The following is a 16,921-nucleotide window of genomic DNA, read 5'->3' as shown; positions in this document are numbered from 1 at the left end:
GGGTTGGTGAGTATTCGGGTTGTGATGCTGAATATTTTGTTATTCCCACTTAAGTAATCTGAAAATGTGTTTACTGTTGATATTTTATTAAACTACTTATTTTCTATATTCAATTCTTCGACTAAATATTGCATGTGAATGTAATTGTTTTGGCGTAATTTACAGTTAAATAATGATTAGTCTGATGTTTGAGGTTAAAATTCATGGTTCCTGCTTTAAATATACTTGGATCGGTAGGATTATTTTAAATACTTTTATTTTGCTTTGAGTGTACCATTGATAAAAGTAAAAATAATAATGTTTGGATTTCTAAAATGAATAAGTACATGTACATATTTACCTTGTTTAGTCTGTAAAGTAAAGTAGAGTTATACATTACGATCTTTTATCTATCTTATAGGCAAGTTTGAAAACGAATTTATAATTTGAAAGTGTTACACTATTTTTTCTATAGTTAATACCGCCCTGGCAAGCTATAAGAAATTTTATAATTACGTACATATGTCATTTGAAATGACATGATGAAAATTTCTAGCAATAAAATTTTTGATGGCTTGGGCAAATTTTGCTTGGTGCAAAACGTACGCTTTTCTTAATCTCTATTAAAAACAGAGATAAAAAATTTAAGTTTAAGTTTCTGGAATATTAAAAAAATTTTTGTTGATGAGAAATGTCATCGATGACTTTTTCAGAAAAGGGTTTTTGGGTTTTTGGGTTTTTTTCTAATAAATATTTTTTTATGATAAGTGATAAAAAAAAACTGAAATAAAACTATTAAAACACAAAAACAAAAATTTGTTAAACATAAATGATAAATGATAAAATGTTTTCCATTTTAACGGCTATAGATAAGGAAAGAGTAACAAAAAACTTGCAATGGAATACAAACTTCGGCGCGGTCGAAGTTAGCCCCGGTCCTCTGTTTTTTTTTATAAATTCTTTATCGAATCCTCTTACCCGTGACGGTAGAAAAAATCCATTAGGAATAAAGTCTAATAATTCGATTCTGCCCTGATCATATATTCTAGGTGCAACATATCCCAATCTTTCATAAGTGAATAACAAATTTTAATTGAAAGAAAACGTCTTATGAAATTAATTACAACTATTCATAAAGATTTGTTGGTTTTGCTTTTTGGTGTCAAGGTAATATAATAAGCGTTCTCAAGCTTAAAAGATTTTGGGCAACAGAATTGTTTATTAGAATTTTGTTTAGTCTCAATTGCTGTAAACATCCGCTGATTTGTGTACTTAAGGGGCGTGAAGTTGTGTGGATGTAAGGAGTGGCGGATATTTTCCTATATGACATAGTCTTTATGTTTGGTATTACTTCTTACGAATGACACATGTAGCTTCCGAAATATCAGATGGAGATACATATATCATAATATATATTTCATGCTTTCAAACTTAAAGTTTAAAACAACATAAATCTTTTATTATACCATCCACGCATACAGTGAAATGATTAAAGGCAATGTAAAAATGTGTGCAGGCAAAATCAAGCTTTTCCGACGCCATATAATACATATTTATCTATATTCTTGTATGCGCTTTGTGACTTCCAATGAGTTCTTTCATCTAAAAGAGCCATTTGTTGTTTATATTTTTATATAATAGTTAAGTTATTAATTATTAGTTTGAAACTTAGTCTAAATTACTTTTCATTTATACTAATTTAGGTGGATTATGCCTGCCAATCAAAGAAGAAGAGGAACCTGTGGTGATTGAATTACAAAATGAAGAGATGGAGCCCACTGTATTGGATTGTGATTACACCTTAAATAACACAGACTCGTTTTTGACAGTGAAATGGTTTAGAGATGACAAAACCATTTATCAATGGATACGTGGATCTCCGCCTGCTCCAATAGTATGTTAAATTTTAACTATATATTATCATGTTTTAAATATCTCTTTCCAACCCCTTAGCCGGATTATAAAAATGATATTGATAGCTCCTATGAAAGCTCTATGGATCCAAATAAGAGATATAGCTCTTTGGCTCTGATTAATCCAACTATAGACACAACGGGTGATTACAAATGTGTTGTGCAGACGGGTACGGAAACCATTACCGTTCATCAACGGGTCCAGGTGATTGATGTCAGGAATTACACATTGAATCTATATCACAATAAGATACATAATGAAACTCAATTGGAGTGTAAGGTCTCAAATGTCTTTCCAAAGCCTACATTGACTATTACGTAAGTTACGAACTTGAATCTTGATCTGGGACAATTAAAACCTATCTTTATACTCTTTCTACTTGACAGATCGAATGATGAAGACGTCGTCAAAGTGGTGACCAACAATCCTCACCACACATTTTTTCTTGCTTTTCTTTTATTTCCGGATGTGTAGTCACAGTTTGGTTTGGTGACATACATACATACATACATCACCACAGTGGCCCCTAATGATTGTTCTTTAAACTTTTTATACCATTCACGCATAGTGTGAAATGGTCTATTAAAATCGTCAAAATGTCTGTAACAGGCAGAAGGAAGCTTTTCCAACACCACAAAGGATATATATTTTTGATCAGGCAGAAGGAAGCTTTTCCAACACCACAAAGGATATTCCTGAAAAAGTCATCGATGTCATTTCTGAAAAAGTCATCCATGACATTTCTCATAAAGTCATCCATGACAATTCTGAAAAAGTCATTGATGACATTTCTGAAAAAGTCATCCATGACATTTCTCATAAAGTCATCGATGACAATTCTGAAAAAGTCATCGATGACAATTCTGAAAAAGTCATCGATGACATTTCTGAAAAAGTCATCCATGACATTTCTGAAAAAGTCATCGATGACATTTCTGAAAAAGTCATCGATGACATTTCTGAAAAAGTCATCCGTGACATTTCTCATAAAGTCATCCATGACATTTCTCATAAAGTCATCCATGACATTTCTGAAAAAGTCATCGATGACATTTCTGAAAAAGTCATCGATGACAATTCTGAAAAAGTCATCGATGACATTTCTGAAAAAGTCATCCATGACATTTCTCATAAAGTCATCCATGACAATTCTGAAAAAGTCATCGATGACATTTCTGAAAAAGTCATCCATGACATTTCTCATAAAGTCATCGATGACAATTCTGAAAAAGTCATCGATGACAATTCTGAAAAAGTCATCGATGACATTTCTGAAATCCATGACATTTCTCATAAAGTCATCCATGACAATTCTGAAAAAGTCATCGATGACATTTCTCATAAAGTCATCCATTACAATTCTGAAAAAGTCATCGATGACATTTCTGACAAAGTCATCCATGACATTTCTCATAAAGTCATCGATGACAATTCTGAAAAAGTCATCGATGACATTTCTGAAACAGTCATCGATGACATTTCTGAAAAAGTCATCCATGACATTTCTGAAAAAGTCATCGATGACAATTCTGAAAAAGTCATCGATGACAATTCTGAAAAAGTCATCGATGACATTTCTGAAAAAGTCATCCATGACATTTATGAAAAAGTCATCGATGACATTTCTGAAAAAGTCATCCGTGACATTTCTCATAAAGTCATCCATGACATTTCTCATAAAGTCATCCATGACATTTCTGAAAAAGTCATCGATGACATTTCTCATAAAGTCATCCATTACAATTCTGAAAAAGTCATCGATGACATTTCTGAAAAAGTCATCCATGACATTTCTCATAAAGTCATCGATGACAATTCTGAAAAAGTCATCGATGACATTTCTGAAACAGTCATCGATGACATTTCTGAAAAAGTCATCCATGACATTTCTGAAAAAGTCATCGATGACAATTCTGAAAAAGTCATCGATGACAATTCTGAAAAAGTCATCGATGACATTTCTGAAAAAGTCATCCATGACATTTCTCATAAAGTCATCCATGACAATTCTGAAAAAGTCATCGATGACATTTCTGAAAAAGTCATCCATGACATTTCTCATAAAGTCATCGATGACAATTCTGAAAAAGTCATCGATGACAATTCTGAAAAAGTCATCGATGACATTTCTGAAATCCATGACATTTCTCATAAAGTCATCCATGACAATTCTGAAAAAGTCATCGATGACATTTCTCATAAAGTCATCGATGACAATTCTGAAAAAGTCATCGATGACATTTCTGAAACAGTCATCGATGACATTTCTGAAAAAGTCATCCATGACATTTCTCATAAAGTCATCGATGACAATTCTGAAAAAGTCATCGATGACATTTCTGAAAAAGTCATCGATGACAATTCTGAAAAAGTCATCGATGACATTTCTGAAAATGTCATCGATGACAATTCTGAAAATGTCATCGATGACTTTTTCAGAATTGTCATGGATGACTTTATGAGAAATGTCATGGATGACTTTTTCAGAAATGTCATGGATGACTTTTTCAGAATTGTCATCGATGACTTTATGAGAAATGTCATGGATGACTTTTTCAGAATTGTCATCGATGACTTTTTCAGAATTGTCATGGATGACTTTATGAGAAATGTCATGGATGACATTTTCAGAAATGTCATCGATGACTTTTTTCAGAAATGTCATCGATGACTTTTTCAGAAATGTCATGGATGACTTTTTCAGAAATGTCATCGATGACTTTTTCAGAAATGTCATCGATGACTTTTTCAGAATTGTCATCGATGACTTTATGAGAAATGTCATGGATGACTTTTTCAGAAATGTCATCGATGACTTTTTCAGAATTGTCATGGATGACTTTATGAGAAATGTCATGGATGACTTTTTCAGAAATGTCATCGATGACTTTTTCAGAATTGTCATCGATGACTTTTTCAGAATTGTCATCGATGACTTTATGAGAAATGTCATGGATGACTTTTTCAGAATTGTCATCGATGACTTTATGAGAAATGTCATGGATGACTTTTTCAGAAATGCACTTTTTCAGAAATGTCATCGATGACTTTTCAGAATTGTCATCGATGACTTTTTCAGAAATGTCATCGATGACTTTTTCAGAAATGTCATGGATGACTTTATGAGAAATGTCATGGATGACTTTATGAGAAATGTCACGGATGACTTTTTCAGAAATGTCATCGATGACTTTTTCAGAAATGTCATCGATGACTTTTTCAGAATTGTCATCGATGACTTTTTCAGAAATGTCATCGATGACTTTTTTAGAAATGTCATGGATGACTTTATGAGAAATGTCATGGATGACTTTATGAGAAATGTCACGGATGACTTTTTCAGAAATGTCATCGATGACTTTTTCATAAATGTCATGGATGACTTTTTCAGAAATGTCATCGATGACTTTTTCAGAAATGTCATCGATGACTTTTTCAGAAATGTCATGGATGACTTTTTCAGAATTGTCATCGATGACTTTTTCAGAAATGTCATCGATGACTTTTTCAGAAATGTCATGGATGACTTTATGAGAAATGTCATGGATGACTTTATGAGAAATGTCACGGATGACTTTTTCAGAAATGTCATCGATGACTTTTTCAGAATTGTCATCGATGACTTTTTCAGAATTGTCATCGATGACTTTATGAGAAATGTCATGGATGACTTTTTCAGAATTGTCATCGATGACTTTATGAGAAATGTCATGGATGACTTTTTCAGAAATGCACTTTTTCAGAAATGTCATCGATGACTTTTTCAGAATTGTCATCGATGACTTTTTCAGAAATGTCATCGATGACTTTTTCAGAAATGTCATGGATGACTTTATGAGAAATGTCATGGATGACTTTATGAGAAATGTCACGGATGACTTTTTCAGAAATGTCATCGATGACTTTTTCAGAAATGTCATCGATGACTTTTTCAGAAATGTCATCGATGACTTTTTCAGAAATGACATGGATGACTTTTTCAGAAATGTCATCGATGACTTTTTCAGAAATGTCATCGATGACTTTATGAGAAATGTCATCGATGACTTTTTCAGAATTGTCATCGATGACTTTTTCAGAATTGTCATCGATGACTTTATGAGAAATGTCATGGATGACTTTTTCAGAAATGTCATCGATGACTTTTTCAGAATTGTCATGGATGACTTTTTCAGAATTGTCATGGATGACTTTATGAGAAATGTCATGGATGACTTTTTCAGAAATGTCATCGATGACTTTTTCAGAATTGTCATCGATGACTTTTTCAGAAATGTCATCGATGACTTTTTCAGAAATGTCATGGATGACTTTATGAGAAATGTCATGGATGACTTTATGAGAAATGTCACGGATGACTTTTTCAGAAATGTCATCGATGACTTTTTCAGAAATGTCATCGATGACTTTTTCAGAATTGTCATGGATGACTTTATGAGAAATGTCATGGATGACTTTATGAGAAATGTCATGGATGACTTTTTCAGAAATGTCATCGATGACTTTTTCAGAATTGTCATCGATGACTTTTTCAGAATTGTCATCGATGACTTTATGAGAAATGTCATGGATGACTTTTTCAGAAATGTCATCGATGACTTTTTCAGAATTGTCATGGATGACTTTTTCAGAATTGTCATGGATGACTTTATGAGAAATGTCATGGATGACTTTTTCAGAAATGTCATCGATGACTTTTTCAGAATTGTCATCGATGACTTTTTCAGAAATGTCATCGATGACTTTTTCAGAAATGTCATGGATGACTTTATGAGAAATGTCATGGATGACTTTATGAGAAATGTCACGGATGACTTTTTCAGAAATGTCATCGATGACTTTTTCATAAATGTCATGGATGACTTTTTCAGAAATGTCATCGATGACTTTTTCAGAATTGTCATCGATGACTTTTTCAGAATTGTCATCGATGACTTTATGAGAAATGTCATGGATGACTTTTTCAGAAATGTCATCAATGACTTTTTCAGAATTGTCATGGATGACTTTATGAGAAATGTCATGGATGACTTTTTCAGAAATGACATCGATGACTTTTTCAGGAATATCCTTTGTGGTGTTGGAAAAGCTTCCTTCTGCCTGATCAAAAATATATATCCTTTGTGGTGTTGGAAAAGCTTCCTTCTGCCTGTTACAGACATTTTGACGATTTTAATAGACCATTTCACACTATGCGTGAATGGTATAAAAAGTTTAAAGAACAATCATTAGGGGCCACTGTGGTGATGTATGTATGTATGTATGTATAATTGTCACCAAACCAAACTGTGACTACACATCCGGAAATAAAAGAAAAGCAAGAAAAAATGTGTGGTGGAAGGGTCTAGGATGGTTGCATCGCTTAATAAACGAGTTGTTCCAGTTGGCCTACTGATTCCGTGAATAACGCAAAGAAAGAAAAGTTTATTACAGCCCTATCAGGCATATGGACTTATTTAGTTTAATAGTTATGTATTTACTGTACCAATTCTTAAATTATATATGAGGTACCAAGCCTAAACAAAAAACAACGAGTTATTAATTACTAAACAACAAATATTAACACATTTATAATTAAAATATTGCTATTTGAATTGCAAGCAAATAGCATAAAAACCAGCCTAATCGATACAATTTGAAATCAATTAAACTTCCATCCGAAGATGATGTTTCTGTGGTAGTTAAATTTTTGGAATAACCCTTAAAGGAAACCACACACTGATAGGAATCGGCATCATCATCATTATCATAGACAGCCACAACAGTCGTTGCATTAAAGTAACCATCTTCGTTCTCTTGAGGATCGTTGGTCACCACTTTGACGACGTCTTCATCATTCGATCTGTCAAGTAGAAAGAGTATAAAGATAGGTTTTAATTGTCCCAGATCAAGATTCAAGTTCGTAACTTACGTAATAGTCAATGTAGGCTTTGGAAAGACATTTGAGACCTTACACTCCAATTGAGTTTCATTATGTATCTTATTGTGATATAGATTCAATGTGTAATTCCTGACATCAATCACCTGGACCCGTTGATGAATGGTAATGGTTTCCGTACCCGTCTGCACAACACATTTGTAATCACCCGTTGTGTCTATAGTTGGATTAATCAGAGCCAAAGAGCTATATCTCTTATTTGGATCCGTAGAGCTTTCATAGGAGCTATCAATATCATTTTTATAATCCGGCTAAGGGGTTGGAAAGAGATATTTAAAACATGATAATATATAGTTACAATTTAACATACTATTGGAGCAGGCGGAGATCCACGTATCCATTGATAAATGGTTTTGTCATCTCTGAACCATTTCACTGTCAAAAACGAGTCTGTGTCATTTAAGGTGTAATCACAATCCAATACAGTGGGCTGCATCTCTTCATTTTGTAATTCAATCACCACAGGTTCCTCTTCTTCTCTGATTGGCAGGCATAATCCACCTAAATTAGTATAAATGAAAAGTAATTTAGACTAAGTTTCATACTAATAATTAATAACTTAAAAAAAAGTACTTCTATTATATAAAAATATAAACAACAAATGACTCTTTTAGATGAAAAAACTCATTGGAAGTCACAAAGCGCATACAAGAATATAGATAATTATGTATTATATGGCGTCGGAAAAGCTTGATTTTGCCTGCACACATTTTGACATTGACTTTAATCATTTCACTGTATGCGTGCATGGTATAATAAAAGATTTATGTTGTTTTAAACTTTAAGTTTAAAAAGCATGAAATATATTATGATATATGTCTCTCTATCTGATATTTCGGAAGCTACATGTGTCATTCGTAAGAAGAAATACCAAACATAAGGACTATGTCATATAGGAAAATATCCGCCACTCCTTACATCCACACAACTTCACTCCCCTTAAGTACACAAATCAGCGGATGTTTACAGCAATTGAGACTAAACAAAATTCTAATAAACAATTCTGTTGCCCAAAATCTTTTAAGCTTGAGAACGCTTATTATATTACCTTGACACCAAAAAGCAAAACCAACAAATCTTTATGAATAGTTGTAATTAATTTCATAAGACGTTTTCTTTCAATTAAAATTTGTTATTCACTTATGAAAGATTGGGATATGTTGCACCTAGAATATATGATCAGGGCAGAATCGAATTATTAGACTTTATTCCTAATGGATTTTTTCTACCGTCACGGGTAAAAGAGAATTCGATAAAGAATATATAAAAAAAACAGAGGACCGGGGCTAACTTCGACCGCGCCAAAGTTTGAATTCCATTGCAAGTTTTTAGTTACTCTTTCCTTATCTATAGCCTAATGTTTGAACAAATTTTAGCACAGTCATTAATAGCTATGTTAAACTAAGAAATATAAATTTTTATGACATTTGCTTCAAAAGTATGAAATTTATCGATAAAAGTCACTGTTTTCGATCGATTGTTCATTTAGGAGCTATATGATATAGGCAGCCGATCTTGATCAAATTTGGTACAGTCATTAATATATACAAAAAAAAAAATTAATTTTTATGGCAATATCTTAAAAACAAAAAAAGTTTTAAAAAATGTAACTGTTTGTGACTGCCGTTTATATGGGAGCTATAGGATATAGTGATCTGATCTGGTTGAATCCGAGATATACAAATAAAGTATATAGAAGCCCACGAAATTTCAGCTTTGTAGATCATACTGTCTAAGAGAAGATCTCTTCGTGCTGATCAATAATATGTATACTTTGTATGGTCGGAAATGCCTTTCATGAGTTGCAGACTTTTGGCCAAAATAAATATACCGGGTAAATATATATGGTATACAAATTGACATATTGACGGCCTCTCCCGTAAGTTTAGGACAGCAGAAAATTCGAGAGATCGGAAGACCATAGAATGAAGAAGTACACAACATACGGTACATACTACGCCTACTTTATGTTACAAAAGTACATTGACTAGATATTGGGTCTTACAGTATATATGTACATATATATATCCTATTGTATATTGTTCTTATGCTATTGTTAAGAACAATTTTCTGATTTCACTTTCGTTTTTGTTGTAAGATATTTCTATATTTTGCTAATTATTAAAAAATGATGACCAAATTTATTATCAGCTTTATTTAAAAGTATTCAAGAAAAAGTTAATAGGGGCAAATAGTTAATCGTTAATTTTATAAATTATTCTTCCCAGTTTACCGTTTCTGCGTCCGTGTTGTGTTTGTTTTTTTATTGTTACAGAAAGCCTCATTAGTATACGTATAATAAATGCAAAAAAATGAAACTAAATTTAAATATTTTGAAATATACAAAAGTGTCCTTCATCTGTCGATCACATGACCTCACATATGAAAGCATAAAGAACTGATAGACTATGGAAAATTTCCTTTTGATGTATTACTTATATGAACTGAACATTTTTTATCTAACTCAAATGGAACATGGTTTTATATGTATGGTAATTTCTATTTGGCACATGTATTCATTGACTTTGAAGCTTTTATTAATGAAAATAAAGAAAAGAGAGAAACTTTTTTGTGCAAAAAAACAAAAACAGATGCCTAATACATTTAAAATTAGACACAAATCATTGTATACATTCACATTTCAGTTATGGTATTTAAGCCAAGTAAATATTCTCCAGTTTTAGTAAATTATTAACTACACTTTTTTCTTCGATTTAACACAGAATATCGAAACTTGAAAGATTTTGTAGAAACAGGTGGCAAATTCATTTGAAAACTGTTTGAAGGTCCGTGTTATCACTCTATACATAGATCGATGTACATATATATAATTCACATTTTCGTTTTGTTTTTCAGTTTTTCTTTTCGTTTTCGTTTAGTTTTCAAATGTTTATGTGCAAAAGCTTTCATATACATATATGTACATGTGTACGTATATATCTGTTATATATTTCGTACGTATTATTCACGCGGCGAAATGATTTCATTTCTTAATTTATAAATAGGTTGCCAAAACTTTTCACATAATTCATAATTTTTTTGGTTGATTGAAATGAATTTTTTTTGTACCTGTTTGAATCCAGGCAATCACTATAAAGAAAACTATTGAACGTTGCAGCATTTTGAATTAAGTTTTAAACACTTTTATTATTTGCACAACTTTCACAAATCCGTTTATATATGTACATATACATATAACAATTTCAGAGTGCTCTCTGCATGGTCAAGCACAAATGTCTGATATATCACGACTGAAACTGAACGTTGTATGTCTTTTTTCTGGCCGCAGCGAGGATCGACCAAACGCGTCGCCAAAGAGCGCAAGAAGAGAATTGAAAAAAGAAAAACAACCCACCAAGCACAAACCAACAACAGAGTGTGTGCCGGCCTGCTGATCGCAAGATACACTCAAAACACACATAAAGGTGGTGTGCACACCACACATATACACACAGAGAGAGACACACACGAATTCACTTGGTAGCTACTGTAGCCCGTGCCACTTGTACGCGTTTGTTTTGCAGCTGCTGCAATATTTGGGGGTTGGACTTTCCGCTTCGGTGATCCCCCACGCTTCTCTTTGGAATAGTCAGTTACTTTTTTGTGTTCTGCTATCTCTCAGTGGGCCCTCTGTGGATATGATTAAGCGGAAAACACACGTTCACCCAGGACAACCCGAAGGTGGGGGACCCCAAATGAAAGATACATTCGTTTTCATCACGATCATTCTAATATACATACATACCGGAGTACAACAAATAATGCACATGTGTTATAGACTATAGTATATAACAATGTCAGAGCATTGCCTTAGTCTTTCTCTTCTGTCTGAGGCCAGTTAAACCCAAAGTGGTTGGTTCCAACTCGGTGGTTTAGAAAAAAGCGAAAGAAAAAACAGAATACAATAGAGCACGAACATAACCCTTTAGGCTGAGGTGGCATATAAAGTTTTCCACATACATAACTATATATGTATGTATGTATATGTACTTACTATGTATATATAACTATAATCGTAGGTGTATAGAAATTAGATACCATAACCATACAACTTAAGTACAAATCTAAATGTACATATGTATTTTATAAGAAAGCTAGGGCAACGACTTGGCTATACCCTTTATTCCAGCCTATTTACTGCGCCACCATTACTGCAATTCATTACTAAATATCCCTATATTTAGCTAATACATTAGCTAAGGCAAAGGACGAGTTCTTCATGCAAATTAGAAAGTAACTTTTCAATATGAATAAAAATCTGCCTTTTTTTATACTGTATTTTAGTCAATTTCTAATCAATTTTAAGAAGTTATATCTGCAGATTGAAAAGCAGTATTCTAACTTGAAAATAAAAAATTTTAATTTTTTAAATACCCCAAAAATTAACTAAATTGGAAGTTCATGTAATTAAAACTAAAATTTATTGAAACGAAATATTTCTTTTAGAAATTCAATTTTTAAAATTAAAGTTTTCAGTGATCATAGATTTTTTAACAGCGCTGAGAGGCCGCCGCCATTTGCTAATCTTAATATATGGCTAATCCGGCACTGAGATATAGATAAATAAACCTAACATGATGAAATAATAGGTGGTAAATTTGCTGGCCCAGTTTTAATATTGTCCAAGTAAAATTTATAACTCTTGGTATACTCTGATTTGATTTCTAATGATTTCTTGACTTCCACGTAACTTTTTGAACAAATTTCAGCAATTTATTGGTTAATATATGTATTAATATGATAAAATATTTCAACAATGTTTTCGCTGTTCCTTCTAAAGGTGCAAAAGAATAAAAAATCTTCCCAAACATTTATTCAAAATATTTTTGGAAAATCTACATTAAAATTCGGATATTGTTGTAAGCTTTTCCTTGGAAATCAATTTAAAGCAAAGAACTTGTTCTTCGAAAAATGTAAGAAAGTAAATAAAATTCCACGTCGAGTTCCTTATTTTCCGTTAAAATTTAATATAAAAGTAGATATCTTTCTGATTTAGTAAAAGGGCTTAAATTGTGTGCTTAAATAGTTTCCTTGTTAGATTAATTTAAACGACATGGATAAACTCTTTATTCAATTGTTACAGGGTATAGCAAAAAAGCGGCACCTCACGAAGGCCGATAGTGTCACATAATGTGACTACATTGTTATATATTGAAGTTTTTGATTCCGTTAGTTTATTTTAAAGACATTTCACTATTGTTTTACAAAACTATACACTACCGAATACGATATGGTCGGTATGTAAATGTATTTTAATCCATTACAGACAAGGAAGAGGAAGGCGTGAGATTATTTCAGCCACTTGCAGTCAGGTTTCGTTCTTACAAAACGGCATTAAATGTAGTACATATACGTATAATTAGTGGTTGTCTGACTTGTTTAAATGTTTAGGCCTAGGTATCAATGAAAGACGATATAAATGACGATCATTTGTAAAATAAAAACAAATGAAAGAATATTTTCTAAAATTCTATTTTTACATATCAAATGCAAATTTTTGATTTTACATTTCAGTCGCAAACAAATGAACAGTTAATAAAAATATAGTTTTAATAAAAACAATAAATGAATGAAAACAAAGTTCTTCTGACGCTAACTATATTGTTAGACAAATAAATATGGACAAATGAACTAAACTAAAAGTAGCTTGAACTAATTTTAGTGGGTTATTGACCATGCAAACATAAAAGGCGCAGACTAACAAATGATTCAATTCTTGGTCTTGGCTTCTGGCATCCAGGAGTATTCAAATATATGCATAACAAATAATTAACAATAATTGTTACTTTTTAAAACCGTAACTCTGTTAAAATTCTAAATAAATTTATATAAATTTTCATTATTTTAAGTGCTAGAAACTGTGATAAAAAAATAGAATAAATACCAATGCTTATCTACCTTTAGGTGCTTATATAATTACAACAAAATTGACAATGACCAACAATAACATATAATTAGTTAGTCAGATGCAACAAACACAATACAAATATATGAACAATTAAAGTTGTTTGGAACTTGATAGAATCGTTTACCTTGATTAAAATTATGTAATGATTGTCTCTCTATTAAAAAAAAATTAAAGTAATTATAAAATGCACTTTTTGGCTTAAAGTATTTAGTGTTCCATAGTCTAATCTATTTTCAATAAAGTTTAAATTATTGCCATTCCAAGGGAATTCGCCTCAAGGGATAATGATGACTTAAGCGGGAAGAATATTCTAATTGTAAGTTTATTAGTTACATGTATTTATATAACGTTAATTATAAAAAATTCGAACAATTTGGTAATGTTGGTTAGGCCTGAGTACACTCTATGTTTTTGGCTCGCGAAGAAAGGGAAAGAAGGAGAGAAAAAACTAAATCTTTGTTGTTTTAGTTTACCGTTTTGGCGCGCGCCATTTTGTTTATTCATTTTCCGTGCATTGTTGTTGTTGTTATTATGCAGTTACAAAAAAGGGTACATTAATTTGGGGAGAAGTGTGCAACGAATAGAACTAACCATCTCTGACCATATAAAGTACATACATATATTGTATAGTCTTGACCTCATATTCAATTTCTTAATAAATTTCTCTATTGCTTTATCTGACTTCTGACTTAATTTAAGTGATTTCATTCATACAAATTCTACTGCGATTATCACCAAAATAGATAATACATATGTACATAAGTTAATTAATAATAATAATAATCTATTAGTCCTGAAACTTTTGCCAACATCCGATAACTATATTATATATCTGTTCTATAATCCGTTCTTTCGCGGGAATGCGACTTTTTAGATGACTCGTTACTTGAAAGGGTAAACAAACTTCGGCATGATCGAAACAATGCAAAATTAAGCCATTTAGAATTTTTCAAACATGAATTTTTGCTCATTCTGGATTGGTTTTTAGATTGTATGTCGGCCATTTTCTCACCGATTCTAAACATGAAAGGCGCAGACTATTAGACTTATAATCAGAATTAAGTACATACATATATTTCAAAAAAGACTTGGATATTTGAAAAAAATAATGTACAAAAAAATAAAAATTTTCAGTGTAATCGATAAAAAATTCATTTATTTAGATTTTAATGTAGATTGAAAGGCATTATTCTAACTTGAGAACAAACGTTTCAATTTTTCAAATACGCCAAAAATTGATTAAATTCATGTGTGAAGGTTTATTGAAATATTTTGCGATTCTTTAGCATTTTTTGCTTCGTTTGAAGAGATTAAGATTGTTGAAAATTTACGAGAATAAAATTCGAATTTGAAATTTTAAAAGCATAACTTTTAAAAATCGGTCTAAATTTGGCAAAGTTACAGAGTCGCAAAATCAAGAGTTTTTAAGGATCTGTAGAGTTTTTCAAATATATTTAGCGCAGACCAACACAATTTTTTCACTCCTTGTCTCTGAAATTAAGGAAAAATAAAAAACAATTTTGAAAAAAAAATGTAAAAGCTAGAAAACAATATAATAACATTGGGAGAAAAAAAATTACCATTATTTAATTTAATTTGAGGTACAAATCTTGCATTACTTTTTAATTTCGACGCTAATGACAACAGAATTTGTTTTCTTCAATGCTAACGAAAAATAGTTTTTTGCTAACCATTGTCATAAAAATTAAAATTTGTCAGTTTAATATACCTTTTAATGACTACGCCAAATTTCATTAACATTAAGATCGGATGACCATTTCTTATTGCTGTCATGGGTCGAAAAATAAAAAAGTGATAGAAAAAGGAAAAAAACATTATGCCGACAAACCTAAATATCCTAGGTTCGACTCCTGGCGGTGCCAATTTAAAAAATTTGTAATATGTCCCGTATGAATTTTTTTTTTAATTTTATCAAGAACTGGAGTTTAATTGAAACGTTTTTTATTATTTTTGTCAATTATGTCAATACTTATTTGGATATTTATGAATTTCTTTAAATTATTGCCTACATTTTTGGACCTTTTCAAAGTTAATTAAAGGTATTTAATAATTATTTTTAATTTAAAATGTTATAAACAATAGGCAACACAAAAGTCAGTTAATTATATAGATAATTAAAAAGAAGCTTTTTACACTAATTGAGGAGAAATTAATTTACACTGATAGCGCCAGAGAGTATGCAAATAAAAGTAGGTGGAATTGGTAGTTGCAAGTTTGCCATTTGAATTCCCAAATACTTTTAGCTTTAAAGATATGGGATGGCCACTACCACCCACAGTTTTCTAGCAGTCTGTTTATGATAGAGCTCCTCACCATTTTTTGTGCTGCCTATGATTTCAAAATCTTACAAATTCATCGACTCTCAATCCTGGTAAGACCAACTTAACTTTTTCAATGTTTTACTAAATTGAAAGTAAAAAAGTTAAAAATTATTTTTGATTTCGAAGACCAAATGTTTGTATGCATAAGCCGCAACGCAAACTCTAACTCCGCTATTATGGCACACCTAAAAAAAAACATTAATATGCATAACTTAACTATTTTAAGTCCGATTTTAAAAAAAAATTTGATGTGCTGGTAGAAAAAAATAGAACTATTTTGTGTCCCAAATTTAATTACGATAGTCACCGAAAATTTGTTTTTTCTTATTCTGGGGGCGAATGTGAGCGTGGCAAAAATGTTGAACATTTATCATCATACTAAACAAGTGTACGTACCGAATTCGGTGGCTTTTTACATACCCAATCTGGTGACTAGTATAATGTCCAAGATCTACGTGTTCATCAGGACAAACGAAAATGCTTAGAAAGGCTCGGCTGTTGATGCTGATCATCCTCTGTCTGGACTTACCCCATGCCCAAATTGTGCCCATCAATTATTTCGTTGCACTTAATTTTTTTGATCGACTTTCTGAGATGGGCTTGATACAAAATTCGCGACAACTCAGTGACCTTATTACCGAAATTTTAAATAATAATACTTACATGGGATCCGGGGTTATCTGGAGTAATAGTTGACTCCAAATGCCGCATGTCCGCAAGAGATTTTAGCGGATAGGATGTTTCGGGCGCCGGTCTTTCGACTACAGCCTCCGCTATGGTCTTCAAGACCTCTTTAATGTCGACCTGATCCGCGGCAATGGAGTCAACCTTTTCCCGCAG

General features: G+C 31.8%; 2 protein-coding genes across 2 annotated transcripts; one reads left to right on the top strand and one right to left on the bottom strand.

Moving 5' to 3' along the window:
- The first annotated feature begins 172 nt into the window (after positions 1-172).
- LOC6641019 lies at positions 173-2,367 on the top strand. The gene is made up of 4 exons (XM_023175114.1): positions 173-233; positions 1,683-1,873; positions 1,933-2,210; positions 2,280-2,367. The coding sequence occupies exons 1-4, from the start codon at positions 173-175 to the stop codon at positions 2,365-2,367; spliced, it is 618 nt and encodes a 205-aa protein (XP_023030882.1).
- A 5,072-nt stretch (positions 2,368-7,439) lies between these two features.
- Positions 7,440-11,131, bottom strand: LOC6641018. Its single transcript, XM_015178678.3, has 4 exons — positions 10,901-11,131; positions 8,142-8,332; positions 7,805-8,082; positions 7,440-7,735 (listed from the first exon to the last, which is right to left on the bottom strand). Exons 1-4 carry the CDS (start codon positions 10,950-10,952, stop codon positions 7,468-7,470), a joined length of 789 nt encoding a protein of 262 aa, XP_015034164.1. The 5' UTR covers positions 10,953-11,131; the 3' UTR covers positions 7,440-7,467.
- Between the last annotated feature and the right edge of the window lie 5,790 nt (positions 11,132-16,921).

The sequence above is a fragment of the Drosophila willistoni genome (assembly GCF_018902025.1).
Source record: "Drosophila willistoni isolate 14030-0811.24 chromosome 2L unlocalized genomic scaffold, UCI_dwil_1.1 Seg168, whole genome shotgun sequence".
Taxonomy (NCBI): Eukaryota; Metazoa; Arthropoda; class Insecta; order Diptera; family Drosophilidae; genus Drosophila; species Drosophila willistoni.
The sequence above is the reverse complement of the archived record's forward strand: the minus strand, read 5'-3'. Positions and strand labels throughout refer to the sequence as shown.

Excerpts from the sequence above, each read along its gene's own strand:
- LOC6641019 (XM_023175114.1), top strand. The coding sequence starts at position 173 with ATGATTAGTCTGATGTTTGAGGTTAAAATTCATGGTTCCTGCTTTAAA. Across the intron at positions 1,874-1,932 it reads GATCTCCGCCTGCTCCAATA|CCGGATTATAAAAATGATAT; the intron begins GTATGTTAAATT and ends CCAACCCCTTAG. Across the intron at positions 2,211-2,279 it reads AAGCCTACATTGACTATTAC|ATCGAATGATGAAGACGTCG; the intron begins GTAAGTTACGAA and ends TCTACTTGACAG.
- LOC6641018 (XM_015178678.3), bottom strand. The coding sequence starts at position 10,952 with ATGCTGCAACGTTCAATAGTTTTCTTTATAGTGATTGCCTGGATTCAA. Across the intron at positions 8,083-8,141 it reads GATCTCCGCCTGCTCCAATA|CCGGATTATAAAAATGATAT; the intron begins GTATGTTAAATT and ends CCAACCCCTTAG. Across the intron at positions 7,736-7,804 it reads AAGCCTACATTGACTATTAC|ATCGAATGATGAAGACGTCG; the intron begins GTAAGTTACGAA and ends TCTACTTGACAG.